At 41.8% G+C, this 16302-nt stretch overlaps 2 protein-coding genes across 2 annotated transcripts; one reads left to right on the top strand and one right to left on the bottom strand.

Annotated features, from left to right (window-relative positions):
* Positions 1 to 949: 949 nt before the first annotated feature.
* Positions 950 to 11555, bottom strand: casp9 (caspase 9, apoptosis-related cysteine peptidase). Its single transcript, XM_035159279.1, has 11 exons — positions 11459 to 11555; positions 5861 to 6017; positions 4491 to 4698; positions 3694 to 3777; positions 3552 to 3613; positions 3273 to 3449; positions 3101 to 3190; positions 2153 to 2300; positions 1830 to 2018; positions 1622 to 1731; positions 950 to 1500 (listed from the first exon to the last, which is right to left on the bottom strand). Exons 2-11 carry the CDS (start codon positions 5990 to 5992, stop codon positions 1396 to 1398), a joined length of 1305 nt encoding a protein of 434 aa, XP_035015170.1. The 5' UTR covers positions 5993 to 6017; positions 11459 to 11555; the 3' UTR covers positions 950 to 1395.
* dnajc16 (DnaJ (Hsp40) homolog, subfamily C, member 16) lies at positions 7530 to 16070 on the top strand. The gene is made up of 15 exons (XM_035159278.2): positions 7530 to 7774; positions 8110 to 8286; positions 8370 to 8436; positions 9045 to 9369; positions 9477 to 9661; positions 10601 to 10705; positions 10799 to 10957; positions 11090 to 11220; positions 11480 to 11663; positions 12366 to 12545; positions 12654 to 12730; positions 13283 to 13363; positions 13537 to 13623; positions 13703 to 13873; positions 14541 to 16070. Exons 2-15 carry the CDS (start codon positions 8120 to 8122, stop codon positions 14986 to 14988), a joined length of 2367 nt encoding a protein of 788 aa, XP_035015169.1. The 5' UTR covers positions 7530 to 7774; positions 8110 to 8119; the 3' UTR covers positions 14989 to 16070.
* The last annotated feature ends 232 nt before the right edge of the window (positions 16071 to 16302 follow it).

The following is a 16302-nucleotide window of genomic DNA, read 5'->3' as shown; positions in this document are numbered from 1 at the left end:
CCTAACCCTGGGACAAGTTCGTCAAAGTAAAAATGTGGAAAATGGCCAAAATGACCACTAAATCCAAAATGGTCGACTTCCTGTTGCCTTTTACACAATACATCTTGAGACTTTTTTGTGCGTCTGGTCATGATACACATGTGTACAGATTTTCACGAAGATCGGTGAAAGCTAACTTAGGGGCTTTTCCTTAGATGGTGCTGTTGGGTCATTTTGCCACGCCCATTTCAAATTACTCCAGAATACAAAATTGTTTTTGGGCTTTGAATTTCCTGCAAACTTTGGTGAGGATTTGAGCATGTCTAGGCTCTGAAAAAGCCCCCAAAGGAAACAATCCTTTCAAGTTCAATAGGGCCTCCCCCCCATAGGTGCTGGGGCCCTAATGAAACCATTTTTAATTCCATTAAGCCCCCTGGTGGTAGTCGAGGGAACCACAATACACAGAGGCTACTTAAACAGTATCTGTGAGATGCTGATTACTCTGTGACACACAAACACCCTCTGCTGGAGATCAGGATAAAGTGCAGTGAGTGAGTGCAGATCCCTTAGTCACAACTCAGAGGTAGCACATAAAATAACACAATTTGTGCTCATACAGAATGAAAACACCAACATAAAATTGTTGTTTTAAGAGTTGCCACTGCTGGTGAGCTGGATGTCTCGTCTCTAATGGTTCTACCCCCTGACAGTGTAGGAGCTGTGGAATCACATTGTATCCCACTTGTTTCTGTGCTCACTGTTTGCATAAATGACCAGACTCAGACATGAGGTATGCTGGTGAAACTGTCCGATGACTCATTCTGCCCCTGACCAGCTGCATGTGCTACATTAGCTGTATCTGTAGCCCAGTGTGTGTTGGATTATGGACAATGCAGCTGTAGAAAAACATATGTGTATAAATGAGCAACAGATTAACCAAAGAATATCAATCACTTCCACTCACAGCAGGGTCATTTACAGCCTCTATTTTGTCAGAAAAGTACAAAAAAAATTACACACAATCCCATTTGTTGACAAGATCCGTATAAAAGAGACAGAGCACAAACTGATCATCATGTTGATTGACTGCCATTTAAAAAACTGATGGCTGTTGTGTTGTGTTGATACGTCACCAAAGTCATAACAACTTTTTACATCATCTTCCGATGATCACACCTACGCCTGAGAGATTCATTTAGAAAGGTTGCCAGCGATTAAAAGCACAGAAAGCTGTGCCAATCAATAAAATCTAATACACACTAAGGCATTTCAGTAAAAGCACAATTTAGCAAATTCATACATCTTACGACTCTGCTGAGACATAATCCAAAAACATTACAGTCAAGATTTATGACACTGAAAAAGACAAATGTTGAACCTGAAGCTGAATGTGAGACAAGCTGAACTTTTCTTGGTCTATGTTTGGGTTTGAAAGTAGAGAAGTTTTCGGAGGAAGTTAAAGGAACCAGGCATTTGCTTGTAGAGCCCTTTTGCAGAGTTTTGAGAGACCTCGTTGTTCACCTGGAAATAAGCCACAGTTAACAATCAGTTGTGTTTATGTTTAAATGAACATGACTGAGGGGGTGTAATAGACCTGCAGTTCATTTATTGATAATAATATTAATAATTAATAGAAGCTCACCATCATCAACATTGTAACCAGGTCATCAGTAGCAGCATTTTCCTCAAGAACACGGTCCATTGTCTCAACATACCAGGATCCCAACTGGGGGTCTCTCCAAGAAACGTAACCTGTAAATGTCACATGGTCAAAAGGGCATTAGGGAGGACATACGTAGAAAATAAAAAGTGTATCTGTAGCTCTGACACAAACTTCGACAGAAACACACCAGGAAAAGTTGAGTAGGACACCAGGATGTCACACGGCGTGGGCAGAGTGGCTCTGGCGTCCGGTTCATCAGACATGCTCAGGGAGTCGCTGCTGGACGACATTGGAATGGCGTCTGTCTGGTCATCTGTTCCCCCGAAGGATGGCTCAAATTCGTCGGGGGACACCTCAAAGCCTGTGTCTTTTTCACCTCAGAGACAAAAGCATTTCCCCTGTGAGACCACTCAAAGTGCATGTATACGCTCTAATTGTGGTAAAATGGACAACACATCTTACACATGACCTATGACTGGTCCATTCAACAGTTTATTCAGTGTTAGCTACCTCCTCCACACGCCTGGATGAAGAACAGTTTGGGTTTGCCTTGTAAAGAAGGGCAATTCTGGCCGTTGAGGTAGTTTGTGATAAGTTGAACTGGGACATACTGTCCGTCCACACCATACACCGCACCAGGGAAGCGGTTGTGACTCACCTATAAGTATAAATATGAGCACACATCAGGTCCCAAATGTCATCTAGATCTGAACTTGTGTAGGTCAAAGAAAACAGAAGCCAGCAACGTTAATCAATCCTTAATTGTTCACATTACTTTTTTTGCAGTAGGCATTTTGTTATTTTTTTACTGGGGATGGTCTTTTACCAAACGTGGCGTGAAAATTACTTGGGAGTTTATCTCTGGTGCAGTCGAAAACGCTATGCTTCTTGTGTGAACGTGCAAATCGAAAGCGGTATCTACCGAGTTTAAGCTGGATCCTTCCTAACTGCGGAAGACGATAAAATCGTTACGGATGTTTTAACGGCTACTGACGCGGGTAGGATTTCTCCTGGAGCGACTGATCACCAATCTGACAGGTTGTCAGTGTGTTTGAGTGGGAGAGAGAGAGAGAGAGAGAGGGAGAGTGAGTCAAAAAGCGCTGTCCTCTTTTTTCAATTCCATACCATTTCTATCATTTCTGCGGATCCAACAATTTAGATAGCAGCTCTGAATATAGGATGTTCACCTTCACACACAAAATCTCTATCTGTACACACAGCCCTCTGTCTCTCATAGGGGATGGAGGGGGTGGCAAATCCACAGGGTATATGGGGTTTTATTTTTTTGGGTCATTTCGGTTTTATAAGATGATTAACTTCCCACCTTGTCCCCCAGCAAATTACCTACCGACTGTTTCGAGAGTAATCTGAGGGTGATGCAACAACTTTTATCATAAATTGTTCTTTATTATAATCAACAACGATTACTCTGGTGGTAAAAGCCATCACAGGTCTTACCTCAGTCCCATGGGACAGCATGATAACCACACAGCAGTCAGAGCGTGAGTGGTCTTTCTTGGACAAAGCTGACAGCTCATGCTTGATTTGCTGAAATGCGAAGAGGACTGTCAGCGACACAAAGGTTTCACATGTGGTTTCATGCACAGAGGCAGAGGCAAATAATTCTCACTCTTTGTTTCAGGTTGGTCTTGACTTCCACGATGAAGTTGAGCGTCTTGAATCTTCTCTCCAGCTTGTCGCAGTCGATGTTGGAGCCTCTACGATTGCTCAGCTCGCTCTGAAGGTCAAACTCCACGTTGTTTATGATGAGGCAGTGTCCACATGGGCTGGCGTCCATTTTGTAGCCCTGGCGTGTGGAGTAAAAGGAAAAGGGAAGTTTCTACAGATTGTACAGCGGTGTTTGTCTTTCTGTTGTTTGGAAAGTGCACAACAGATAAATGGTGCTTACCTGAATACTGTCCCGTCGTGTTCTGCCCTGTGGCCTTGGTCTTAAGCTCTCCCTTTCAGGTGCTGTGACATGAGCATTGATACGTGTTAAACGTGAAGGAACTCAGATTGTTAACAATATGTGATTTAAATGCATATCTTACATGGACTGGGAGTAGTACTGGGTCGAGGAATGGGCCTGACAGGGTCATCATCTCTTCTCTGCTTATCGACATCCATCGGGGAAGCTAAACAAAGAGCACATGTGTGAGCAACATGAGAGACTGCAAGTGTTGCAAGTGTTCAAATTACTGGAGTTACTGTAATCAGATGATCAGACTAGCTTAAAGACACTCAAGGGAAAAAATTAGGGGAGGAAGAACCTTTTTCCTTTTGCATTACAAGAAAAATGCAGAGAATAAATTCAAAAAGTCAAGAAAAGTTTAACTTTATCAGAGGAAGATATTTCATGTACTTTGAAAAAGAAGAATGAAGCTGAAATGTTGGGAGTAGTCGTACTAAATCTGAGTACGTTTTGTATTTGGGTATTTTGTGAATAAAGTTGAAATGTTGAGAGTAAAGTAAACTCTTCTGGTCAATCAGTTCCACTTAGAGGAGCAACTGACGGACATGTGACCTGTCACTGTTCCTCTTTCCAGGCTTGTGTGGTGGTCTCCTTCTGATAGAAAGTTTCCGACACAATCTCATCAAGGTCCTGATACTAATTACCACACAGTGTTTATGCACTAAAAGAGAAAGACAAGGCATTTTGATGAAGTAGTCCAATGTGCTAATTATGGTAGTTTGATATATTCTTTTTTTGTTTTGTTTTGTTTTAATTATTTGACTTATTCTTGACATTTCAAATTTATTGTAGGAGTACAAAATGGGAAATTAAATCTTCCTCCCTAGTGCTCGCCGTAGTCGTGACATGAACAATTGTGAGTGTAGATTCACTTACTGATTGGGAGAGGTCGGACCACAGGGCGGACCTCAGTGGGTGTAGCAGGCTGTAGATGAACTGCTGGGACTCCATTCTGCAGGAGCTCTGCCAGACTCTGCTGACCCGTCTCCTGGAGACACTGCAGGAATAACGGAAAGGCTCGACTGCCGCGGGTCTCTAAGTCCCGGACCAACTGCCTGGCCTGGTCACGTCTGGTCCCAGAGCTCTGAAAGAAGAACAGATTGCTTAGATATACTATATATATACACTCACATGAACTACTATTACTGGCAATACTGCTATTACAATTGTCATTACTGCTCCCTCCATCTCTGTCGGACATTTTCTTTTGTAAAGATACTTTAAACCATGACACACCTCTCTATTTATATTAGACTACGTCTTATCTCATGAATTTCGTAAATATTATTATTTTGTTGATGTGCTCTGTTACTCGCGGGGAGTCCTGGGAGAGGGATCCCTCACTTGGGGCTCCCTCTGAGGCTTCTACTTTTGCTCCTTGTTAAAAGGGTTTATTGTTAGTGTTTTGGTCATTCTTGCTAAGGATTAAGGGCAGAGGATGTCACACCTTGTTAAGCTCAATGAGGCATACTGTGATTTGTGAATATGGGCTATACAATTTATTGATTGTTGTTAAATGAGATTTGTTTATTTACTGTGGTGTATGAATAGGACATTTGTCTGGTATTTTGTAAAAAAACAGTAACACAATATCTCATGATAGTATGTAACGAGCAAAATGTTGTTTATATATTTTACTGTCTATGACATGTTGCAATATATTTTTATACCTGTATTCTCTACTCACTGAGCACTTTAATAGGAACACCTGCACACCCACGTATTGAAGTAATTATCTAATCAGACTGTGACATGACTGCTGGTGTCAGTCGGGTGGATTTGAGTATTTCTGAACCTGCTGAACAACTTGTCCAGTGAGCTGCAGCTCCTCTGAGGACATAAACACCTTGTTTTTATTTCTTCCTACTGTAACGTGAGGGTTTGATGTGGGGGACTTGGATCACTCTTAACGTGAAGGAACAACAGGATGGAGACAGATCGCTTCCTGAGCAGCACTTTACTGTTCTCCACACTGGTCATCACGTCACCAACACACACTTCCTGGTTCTCACTCTCATGTGACTCAACTGACCAATAAAAAGCCTGAAAGGCCTCAGACTGAGGTCAATGTGAAAGAAGTACAGAGGCAGATTCAACACATCATTACTCCTGTTCTTGTGAAACATTTAAATGTATAAATATGTAAATACTGAATGTGTAAACATGAATATGTCAATAATTTAACTGTAAACCTTTTGAACACATTTTAGTAAATTAACATAAACACATATATGAACTTACGCTACCTTAATCTCATCGATCATGTCTTGCGTGAAAACTGCTGTTTCGAGCAGGCCATCGTAGAGCTTGGATGGGTCCAGCTCCCTCACCAGACCGACCCTGTTCCGCTGAAGAATCTTCTTGTGTTTTTCTTCCATCCTCCACCCGACAACAACACAGCACCTGAGTGAATGGAGACCGAGAGGCTGCCACAGAAACTCACTGACAACGTGACTGTAGCGGAGTCAGTCAGTATCGTGGAGTAGAAGCGTTCACCGAATTCTTTAGTAAAATGAAAAATATATATACGTGTTTTTCGTGTACAACTGTTAGAAGTTGTGACTCTTCCTGTGCTCGGTAGCTTTCGCTATTTCCTTGTTTACATCATCGCTGCCTGGGATTGGTCCATTGAGCGATTGTGCGTTCACGTGTTGTCAGAATAATCGGAAGAACATCTTCCCGACTGTATTTATTTATTAATTGTTTGATGATTTTTTTAACTTATCTGTTTTTGTTATTCGACTGATGTTTAATTGAATTTGATTTACATTTAAATTATTGTTAAAATGATTGATTTTGCATTGTAAGATTAGACTGTATTGTCTGTTCATGGCTGATTGTTTACATATTCTGTTTGTTTTGTATATTAAATACATAAATAAATACCTAAATAAATAAATAAATATATAAACATGAACGCCACCTCAAGTTGGAACAACTACTTTCAAAGTCTCCAAAAATGTTGGTCCACGAGTTGCCAGAAAAACATCACCTATAAAACAATTGATATTATTTTACAATCAGCATTAAATAGTAGCTTCTTCTTTGTCTTTTGTCTCTCTCAAACTGTACATCCATCTCTTCCAAGCACCTAACATTACACTTTTTAGCCAGTACAGATGTCTTTTAGGATTAACGTGAATATGTTAAAATTATTTGTACGCGTATGCACTACTATACTCCACCAATATTAATGTGTCAAACACTATAAATAACACATGAATACAACACATTTGTTTACAGCCTCCACGTTTTTTATGGCTGTTTTTACCACATTCCGACTTCAAAGCACATGAAGATTCGAGATTCAAGATTCACAACTCAGTTGTTTGGAGTTTGTCTCAGTGTGTCCACAACAAAACATAACAAGAAAAGAAACAAAACACAAAACCCCCTCCCCATAAAAACATAACATACATCTGTGGATGTAAAATACAGAATAAATACAGAATCAAAAAGTAAAAACTAGTGCAAATTGAATAGGATGCTAAAAAACCCACTAAAATACAAATATACAATAAGATTCAGTGGTAGTTTTTGATTTGCGTTTGTAAAGTGTTGATGCAGGATTGAGGAGCCATTTAGTGATTAGATGGTTCTGCAGTAAGTGCTGTTGAGGACAAGTCTTAGTTATGATGGTCTTTTCCCTGAGGGGAGAGTTATTATATATTATAGCAGGGGCTGGCAGAGTCCGGCAGTATGTTTATGAACACATCCAAATCAGAACAGCGAACTTCCCGAGGAGCGCGTGAACGCACCGAAATTAAGAAGAGCAAAAACAAATCCCCAAATAAAGAACACCATTTTTTTAAATTAAACTGCTACACGAAGAACCTGCAAATATTTACTCACACTAAAAAAAACGCGTCTCGATGATCGTCAAACCGAAAACATACAAATGAACCAAATATCCTGACTTTCCCAAAATGAGTGTGTAGGCTGTGGCGCCTCCTCCCTCCTCTTCCCACCCGCTCCGCAGCAGCAGCAGCAGCAGCAGCGGCGGCAGCAGGTTGTGGTGGTCAGGCGGCCCCGCAGGCAGGAACCGTGGGATGCTGCTGAGCGAACACACCCTGTCGTTGTCTTCCGTCACATCAGCGTTCTTAACAAGCGGGGATCAAACCATCAGCAAATATGTGGCGTAGCAGCGGCTGATCGCTGAGGTGACTGTGAACATGAAGCTGTTGCATTGTTGAGACAAGTGACCGGTGAAGCAGCGCAACTAACCCCGGTGGAGAAAAGACAGGAAGCAGCGGGGGCGGTTTAACCCTCGAGGGATAATAATAATAACAATGTCTCAGTAACATGTCGTGATGTCTGCAGCTAGCTGACTTGTATCACGTAGCCTGCCTAGCTTCTGGTTAGCATGCTACCCTTTAAATGTCAGCATCTTCAGCTAATCTCGTTGTCGTGATCTTGCATCATTTTTGCTTGACAGACAGTTAACATGGTGGTTTTCGTCACGCTGACAGCTGACAGCTGTTCTCACGTGTTACAGGTAATCTGTGATGCCGGGGTCAAAGATGTCTCTGCTGCTGGCTGTGGTGCTGCTCCTGTCAGTGCTGCTGCTGACAGGGGCCACCCCTGAGATGGACCCTTACAAAATCCTGGGGGTGACCCGCAGTGCCAGCCAGGCTGAGATCAAGAAGGTTTACAAGCGTCTGGCTAAAGAATGGTAACTACATATTCACACGAGGCGAAACCTGTTCTCATAAAACCACTTTCAGAGTTTAATCTAACGAACTTCTTCTTCTCAAGGCATCCTGACAAAAACAAAAATCCAGGTGCTGAGGACATGTTCATCAAGATTACTAAATCTTATGAGGTTAGTCACAGTTTTAAACAGTGATCTGTCAACTGTATGTGAATGTTTGAAATGATAAAAGATAGTAACACACAAGCTGTGTCTCAATTAGAGGGCTGCATCCTGCGGAGGCTGCATTTGAGGACCGACACGGTTAGGCTATCCCATTTCGAAGGCTCCTTCAAAAATGTATCCTTCCGTCGCAGAGAAACAAAGCCCCAATGGGTGGATCCTTCCCGGCCCAACCAATCCCAGGATTCATTGAGCTTCAGTGACAAACCATTTTACAAATAGGTAATGGCCTCAGCAAGCGGCAGACAACCAGCGCTTGAGTATCGTGCTTTGACTCAACTGAACAGATAATGGTATCAAGGGGCATTCAAATTTTCTCGTCATGTCCAACTTAAGCTCTGTCGCTTGGCAGCAGCAACAAGGTCGGGACGAGCTGGTGAAAGCCTCTGTCGACCAGACCGTCTCTTTTTGGTTCACCCTTCGCAGTCTACGTCCATGGTCTGTGTGGGCCGGGTAGACTGCATCCTTCTAAGAATGCAGCCCCTGAATTGAGACACAGCTACAGTATGACTTCAGGATGTTGTTTCATATCCATGTTTGTCGTGCCCAACATTTAGATCTTATCCAGCGAAGAAAAACGTGCAAATTATGACCGTTACGGGCAGACCGATGACACCCAGCCATATGGCAGCGGTCGCTACAGCCATCGCCACGACAACTTTTACTTTGACGAGTCCTTCTTCAACTTCCCCTTCAACAGCAAGAACCACAGAGAGTTTGCTGACAGCAAGTACACGCTGAATTTTAACCAGTACATCAACGACGTGGTGCCTGACAGCTACAAGAGACCGTACCTGATAAAGATCACCTCTGACTGGTGCTTCAGCTGCATCCACATCGAGCCCGTGTGGAAAGAGGTGGTGCAGGAGATGGAGACTCTAGGTTTGCATTAAACATACAACGTGCAAAAATTACCCAGCAGCCCTGCACTCTATGACATTGATTGGGGCGAGTTGAAAAGGTTGTTTGTCGATATACTGTCTTTGCAGGTGTTGGAATTGGTGTGGTGGATGTTGGCTATGAGAGGCGGTTAGCCAATTACCTCGGTGCTCATCGCACCCCGTCACTACTTGGAGTCATCAATGGAAAAGTAACGTTTTTCCATTACGCTGTTGCAAAGGAGCATCTGAGGCAGTTTGTGGAGGACCTTCTTCCTCAGAGACTTGTTGAGCGGGTAAAATATATTTTTTTTTTCCCACTGAGGATCAAAATATTAGGTCAGTGTTGGTGATGTAACAAGACTGATTCTTCACATTTATTTAAAATATTATATAAAGTCACCAATAGTCATTAATGCAGGTCTACATTATCATCCATGACATATGGAATAAATAATGTTGAAAAAACATCCATCCAAATAAATACACAGACTTTGCTATCTTTCTATCCCTGCTTCACTTAGCATTACAAAGTTTATCAAAGTTTGACTCTTCTAACCTTTGCATGTGATGACTTGTTGCTTCCTTGTGGTTGTATCTAAAACTGTCAAATGGACCCTGATGTGCATCCTGCCACATTGAATCAAAATTATCACTACAGATGAACCATAGACTTTATATACAGATGATTGACATGACTGCTCTCTAAAATGAAGCCAAAGTGTCTCGATTGCCCCCTAGTGGCTGAGTGCAGTATAAGTCATAAACCTCACCTATATGTTAGTTGAGTTTTCTGTCAAATACATTTTTCTCAAAGAGGATTTCTGTCCTTTTAGGTAGTTCTTATCTCACTGTTGTATGACCAAGGGCTAATTCCAGTAAGTTTGGTGATAATAAGTTATTTGATGCTATTAAAATGGCTGAAGCTTCATGATTGACAGCTGAGATTGATTGAGTGCATGGATTGGCAAGACCTGAATACTGTGGCTCCATCCCCTGATCGCTCGTATGCTGACTCTGGCTATCCGGGATATTTTGGCTTCATTTATGGATACTGGGAGAAATTGGAGATGCGTCCATCTTTATATACAGTCTATGATTGTTGTTAACATTTTACTGTATGTGCAGCATATCACAGAATGGAGGAAACTGCTTTATTTGCAGTATATACAGAGCGATATATTCCTTACACATCATCAAAAAGAATGAAACACGTTTCTTTTTTTATATTTCAGGTCACTGACAAGAACGACCTGCAGTTCTTGAACAGCTGGCACCAACTCAACAAGCCTCACGTGCTTCTGTTTGACCAAGTGCCTGCAGTTCCTCTTCTATACAAAGTAGGCTCTTATCTTGCAGTTTAAATGTACCTCAGGTGCCACTGACTTAGTAAACTGCTTTACTGAAACCATGTTGATAATTTATCTCCACAGCTGACGGCATTTGCTTATAAGGACTACTTGCAGTTTGGCTATGTGGACCAGGGCCTTTCAGAGACTGCCGATCTGCAGAAACAGTTCAACATCAACACTTATGCTCCAACCATGCTGGTCTTCAAGGAGAGCACTGAGAAGCCTGCTGACATTATACAGGTAAATCACAGCAAAATGTAGCCTGAGGAAGCAAAGTAGCTCCACTTTTCTTTTGATTTGATCAACTGTTAAATACTTGTTTTCATCAAAATACCACCTCACTCTGTTTATGTATATTTTTCTTCTCTGCAGGCCAAAGGAATGAAAAAGCAAATTATTGACGAGTTCATGTCAAACAACAAATTCCTCCTCGCACCAAGGCTGGTCAATCAGAAGCTGTTCAATGAGCTCTGTCCTGTCAAACAGTTCCACAGACGCAGGAAGTAAGAGAACATAACATTTTCCGCTGGTCAAAAACATCTGGCTTTTATCTACAAAGGGAATGTACTAAATCGGCTAGATACAGGTTTTAATCAGCTCATGCTTGATTGAAGGAAAAGAAAAAAACAGAACTCCTCCTGCGTATACCCACAAATGTTTGTGTAAAATTAAACTAAATAGTTTTTGTCGTAATTTCCGAATGTCATTTTAGTGATTTCAAGCTATGCAGTTTGTATTTACCTTTATCCGTCCTCTCCTCAGATACTGTGTCCTGCTGATCACACGTGATGAAGAGACCTTTACTTTCGGGAACCAGGCGTTCCTCTTATTTGCCTCCACCAATACCAAGGAAGTTGTTAGGTTTGCGTACGTGTACCAGCAGCTACAGCAGCCACTGTGTGACATCCTTATGCAGAACAAGGACGGTGCACAGTCACCACCGCAGGTAAACCCATGTGCAACTTTCGCTTTCACTATAAATCTATATTTGAGCGTTTAGGATATAAAATGTATGAAATACATTTGTTTTAAAGCAACTGCTCCAAAGTGAATTTGATGCTTCACTGACTTTGAATAGGGAGAGTGGTGCTGCTTTAATTCCCACTACCTCACATCTGTTCTTGCTCTATGTGTAACCTTGCTAATGAGTATAATCTGTGAGAACTGTGTAACTGATAGTCGCAGCTTAAATTTCCAGAACCAGGCCCAGTAAGTTTAAGAGTATTGCAGAACTTTGGATCAGATAACAAGACTTAGAAGTGATTAAAACCAGCGTTTATCTCCGATATTCAGTGAGGATTTTAAAATATCTGGAATTCTAAACAGAGTTTGGTGAATTAGTTACAGCTGTAGCTCTTCTGGTTCAGGAAGCCGGGGATCATGAGAAATTTCCACCATTAGGTTGTTTGGACACTGAGCCCAACAGAATGAATCACCATGTGTGGCTGCGGAGGGCGCTGTTGCTCAGTAAAAGTTACATGGTGTTGCTTTAACATGCAACAGAATAATGCATTGGTGCTAAGCTGCTTTCAGCAATGATTTCAAGGGTTATGCCTCACAGAGCAGAACAAACAGCTGTGAACAATTCACTATTCATAGCGTGACTTGTGTTGCATTTCTAAAGGCTGTCTGTTGTTTGTGTGTGCAGGTGGTGATCCTGGAGAGGCGTAATGCTGCAGGGAAGGCCTTCTTCAAGCCTGTGACCGCCTGGAACGGCAGTGAAGAAGATAAGCAGTCTCTTCTGGAAGAGCTGGAGCGGCTTCAGAAGGACCCGTCCATCCTCGTCCATGACGCCATTCTGCCTGACCTCAACAACGAGTTTGCTTCTGTACGTTCTCTCTGAGGCTGAATGTTGCTCGACTGTGCAACAAGCTCTGTTTGCCAAATGTCTGCCACCACCAGTGCTGTTACTAAATGTTGTTTTCTCACTCTATAGATGTTCGTAATCCGATGGATCTATGCATGTTACGATTACCTGTCCGAGGTCATGGATGATATTCTGCATAACAACTGGTGGGTAGAAATCTCTTTAAGCCGGCATACACTGTGCCATTAGAGCCAGTTTCTCAATTTCTGAGTTGTGCGACTCATTTTAGAGTCTGACCAAATTTCTGCTTCGTCCTTTGACGTTTTGTCAGGGGGGGTGCTGTGACGCTTTGACTAACTTCCCGTGGCAAATAACGATCTAACTGTACTTTGCACAATCCAGTCTCTTCTGTTTACTTACAACGTATTGCACAGTCCCTCCCCTGGTGCTTATAGTATTTTTTTAATATTTTATACTTTTTATACAAATACACCACAGCAAATTCCTTGTGTGTGTAAACCTGCTGGGCAATAAAACACGATTCTGAGTGATCAGATGCTCCTGACCGCCTGTCAAACAGTTAGATGGATCTCGGACATGTCAGCAACAACATTTCTAAAGTTGCAAACTGTATGAATAAAATGATCCGGAATTTCGCATGGCACTACATCAGTATTTAAATGTTATGGAAGAACAGAAATAAATACACAAATATTCTATAGATAAAAGTATGCGTTGACATCTGTGATGACTTGCAGGCGTGAGATGATGCCTCTCCTGTCCCTCATCTTCTCTGCCTTGTTCATCTTGTTTGGAACCGTGGTCATCCAGGCCTTCAGGTTTGTTCAGGCACCACACAAGTTTCACTAGATCACCAAAACTGTAAGTACAGGAACAGCATCTTCTCCTGGGATTCAAGCCAAAGCAAAAAAATGATGCTATTAATTTTACTTTGCTATGCCTACGCATGCCCCTCAGGAAGAACGTTTTGTGTGTGTGTGTGTATTTTCAGTGACTCCAGTGAAGATAAACAGACCAAACCAAAGACAAAAGATGGAACAAAAGCAGAAAATGGGTCACCAGAGACTGCTACTTCAAGGCAAGAATACATTTAGAATTTTCACACTTTTTTCAGGCTGCAGGGTTTTTAAGTTTGTTGTTTTTGCTGTTGGTTTTAGTCGACCCCCTAAGAAGAATTTTGTGGAGGTGACGGAGCTGACAGACATCACTTACATGAGCAACCTGGTGAAGCTGAGGCCCGGACACATGAACGTCGTGCTGGTGCTCACCGACGCCTCCAAGAACATCCTTCTCAGCAAGTTTGCCAAAGAGGTCTACTCCTTCACAGGGTGAGTTCAGCTTTCTTTTCCGTGAACAAACTAGTGCAGGGGCCCATTCTAAACATGCCTGTTTGGAATGGGAGGTTTGTTTGGCTTGTGGTTAATGCTGGTTGTAGCTTTTCTTTCTGAAATCGTAAAAGTAGCCTGAGGTCCTCAGTGAAAGCCCCGAGAGCCATTCCACAGTCCTGGCTGAGGACCAAAGGTGATCTGGCCTTTTCCGTCAGCTCCCACTCTTTGGAACAAGCTTCCTGAGGAGATCTGTCTATTTTCATTTCTTTTATCTGCTGTCTATTGTTTGCCTTTATTTTTGTCATTTTTAACTTGTTAAGCATCTTGAAACTGTGTTTTTAAAGGTATTGTGAAAATAACATTTATTATTATTACTTACATTGATGAGTCTCAGCAGCTGCTGCTCCAGAGTGCTGATGGCCTGTTTATTTAATTTGTATTGATATTCAACCTTTGAGTTGTTCAAATTAAACACCCCTCTTTCTTGAGCCCTTAACAATACATACAGTACCTACAAAAAATACATGCCTAGTGTGAAGCTGATAAAAGGAACGGTGCTCGAGAGTCTCAGGCAGACAGATGTTTGATGTTAGTGGAATTATTAGATAGATTTATTGTTTGTGTCGATTCAACTGGAGATTCATTCATTCTTTCAACTCTCTCCTAGGAGCCTGACGCTGCATTTCTCCTTCCTCAATATTGACAAGCACAGCGAGTGGATGAACATGCTGCTGGAATACGCCCACAACGCCATGCAGATGGATGCGGATGAGGACGACGGGGGCCACCACAAGATGGACTACACCGGTTACGTGCTGGCGCTCAATGGCCACAAAAAGTACCTTTGCCTGTTTAAGCCCGTCTACACCGGGGAAGACCTCGACAGTAAGTCATCTGAGGACGAAGGCGGCGCTTCAGGGGGGAGATCGAGGTCCAGGTCCCGTGATGACCACCCACCACGCAAATCCAACAGATCCCGCAGCATATCCACGCTGCAGATCCACCACAAACTGGACCGCCTGGGGTTGTGGATGGAGAGGCTCATGGAAGGCACTTTGCCTCGCTACTATATCTCAGCCTGGCCTGGACTGGACAAGATCACCCCCTGTAAATAGAGGGAGGGAAGTTGCAAAGCACTTGGTGTTTATTTACTGTGGCACGGAAAAGGTTCACCTTGTCTTCTGCTGAAATTAGGCTAGAGCTGCCTTTTTTGCAGTTGAGATATTTATAGTGAAATAGGTCTTTGAAATTGGGGGGAAATATTACAAACTTGGCTTTAGTGCAACTACTGTGGGACATGTCTATTCGCATACACCTCTTCCACTCATCGCATGCTGTTTTCAACTACTGCTAGTCTTACTTTAATCAGACAAATGCTGCTGCTGCGACAGCCTTGTAAACAGAAAACTAAATCACTGTGGCCACATGTCCTCTCCTGCCTTCATGACCTTTGACTGCAGGAGGCAGGTTAAATACCTTTGTCTTGATTGATGAAAACTGTGAATAGAGATGCATGTCTCTAAAACAAAATATCTTTGCCTTTTTATACATATCTGCCCACGTTTTATTCCCCTTACATTATTCCCTGAATGCAGATTTGCTCATGCAATATAGCGTCCTGCTGTAATGACAATGCCTTTTTATCAGGACCTCAATGTTTTTCGTGGAGAAGAAATAAAATACTTGTCGGGGCTGTGGTTTAAAATGTTCTTCTGTAAAAAAACAAAACAAGAATTATTTAGCAGTCTCAGTTAGCCAGTAGCTGTATGTAGCAAACATGATACAAACAACTATTTCATGTTCTGAATGTTTTCCAAATGTTCCTTTTATTGACTGATAGAGTATCATCCCATCACCTTGAAGGTTACTGTTTGCTTGCTTGGATTATTCATTTGTTTTGTCCACATTAAATGTTAAAAGGATTACTCTAATTTTGTTGGTACAATGTTATGTAAATATACATTATCATGCTATATATAGGACTTGTATTTTACTTGAAAGATAAAGTTATCGTTTTACATGGATTTATAAAAACGTATCTTTTTTTTTTATGTTCTCTTGAATATTTTACTTTCCAAATTAGTGTAAAAATATCCGCCATTGTCAGGATGTTTCAGTTGGTCTTCAATAGTGTGTTAATCCTCTTGTTGGTTGTAATAAAATGCTTTATGTTTGTTAATTAAAGTTCAAAACTATATGATGTGTTATCTTCCTTACCAGCTCATTCAGCCTGGTCATTCAGCATTTAATAAGTAATATCATGTTCTTTGTATCTGTGGTGTCGCAGGGAGGAACCAACAAAACAGAAATGAATACTGTAACTGTAACTCTCACGCTGATAGAAGACTATAAATCAAGACAAATGAGCCTTGAGTGAGGAAATGTGAATTTCTAATCTATAATGTGATCATTTTACTTAACCATTCAGG

Source organism: Hippoglossus stenolepis, chromosome 6, assembly GCF_022539355.2.
Source record: "Hippoglossus stenolepis isolate QCI-W04-F060 chromosome 6, HSTE1.2, whole genome shotgun sequence".
Lineage (NCBI taxonomy): Eukaryota > Metazoa > Chordata > Actinopteri > Pleuronectiformes > Pleuronectidae > Hippoglossus > Hippoglossus stenolepis.
Note: the sequence above shows the minus strand (reverse complement) of the source record. Positions and strands in the feature narration are given on the sequence as shown.

Excerpts from the sequence above, each read along its gene's own strand:
- casp9 (XM_035159279.1), bottom strand. The coding sequence starts at position 5,992 with ATGGAAGAAAAACACAAGAAGATTCTTCAGCGGAACAGGGTCGGTCTG. Across the intron at positions 3,614-3,693 it reads CAGTACTACTCCCAGTCCAT|CACCTGAAAGGGAGAGCTTA; the intron begins GTAAGATATGCA and ends CTCATGTCACAG. Across the intron at positions 2,301-3,100 it reads TGCTGTCCCATGGGACTGAG|GTGAGTCACAACCGCTTCCC; the intron begins GTAAGACCTGTG and ends TTATACTTATAG.
- dnajc16 (XM_035159278.2), top strand. The coding sequence starts at position 8,120 with ATGCCGGGGTCAAAGATGTCTCTGCTGCTGGCTGTGGTGCTGCTCCTG. Across the intron at positions 10,706-10,798 it reads CAGTTCCTCTTCTATACAAA|CTGACGGCATTTGCTTATAA; the intron begins GTAGGCTCTTAT and ends TTATCTCCACAG. Across the intron at positions 11,664-12,365 it reads GTGCACAGTCACCACCGCAG|GTGGTGATCCTGGAGAGGCG; the intron begins GTAAACCCATGT and ends TTGTGTGTGCAG.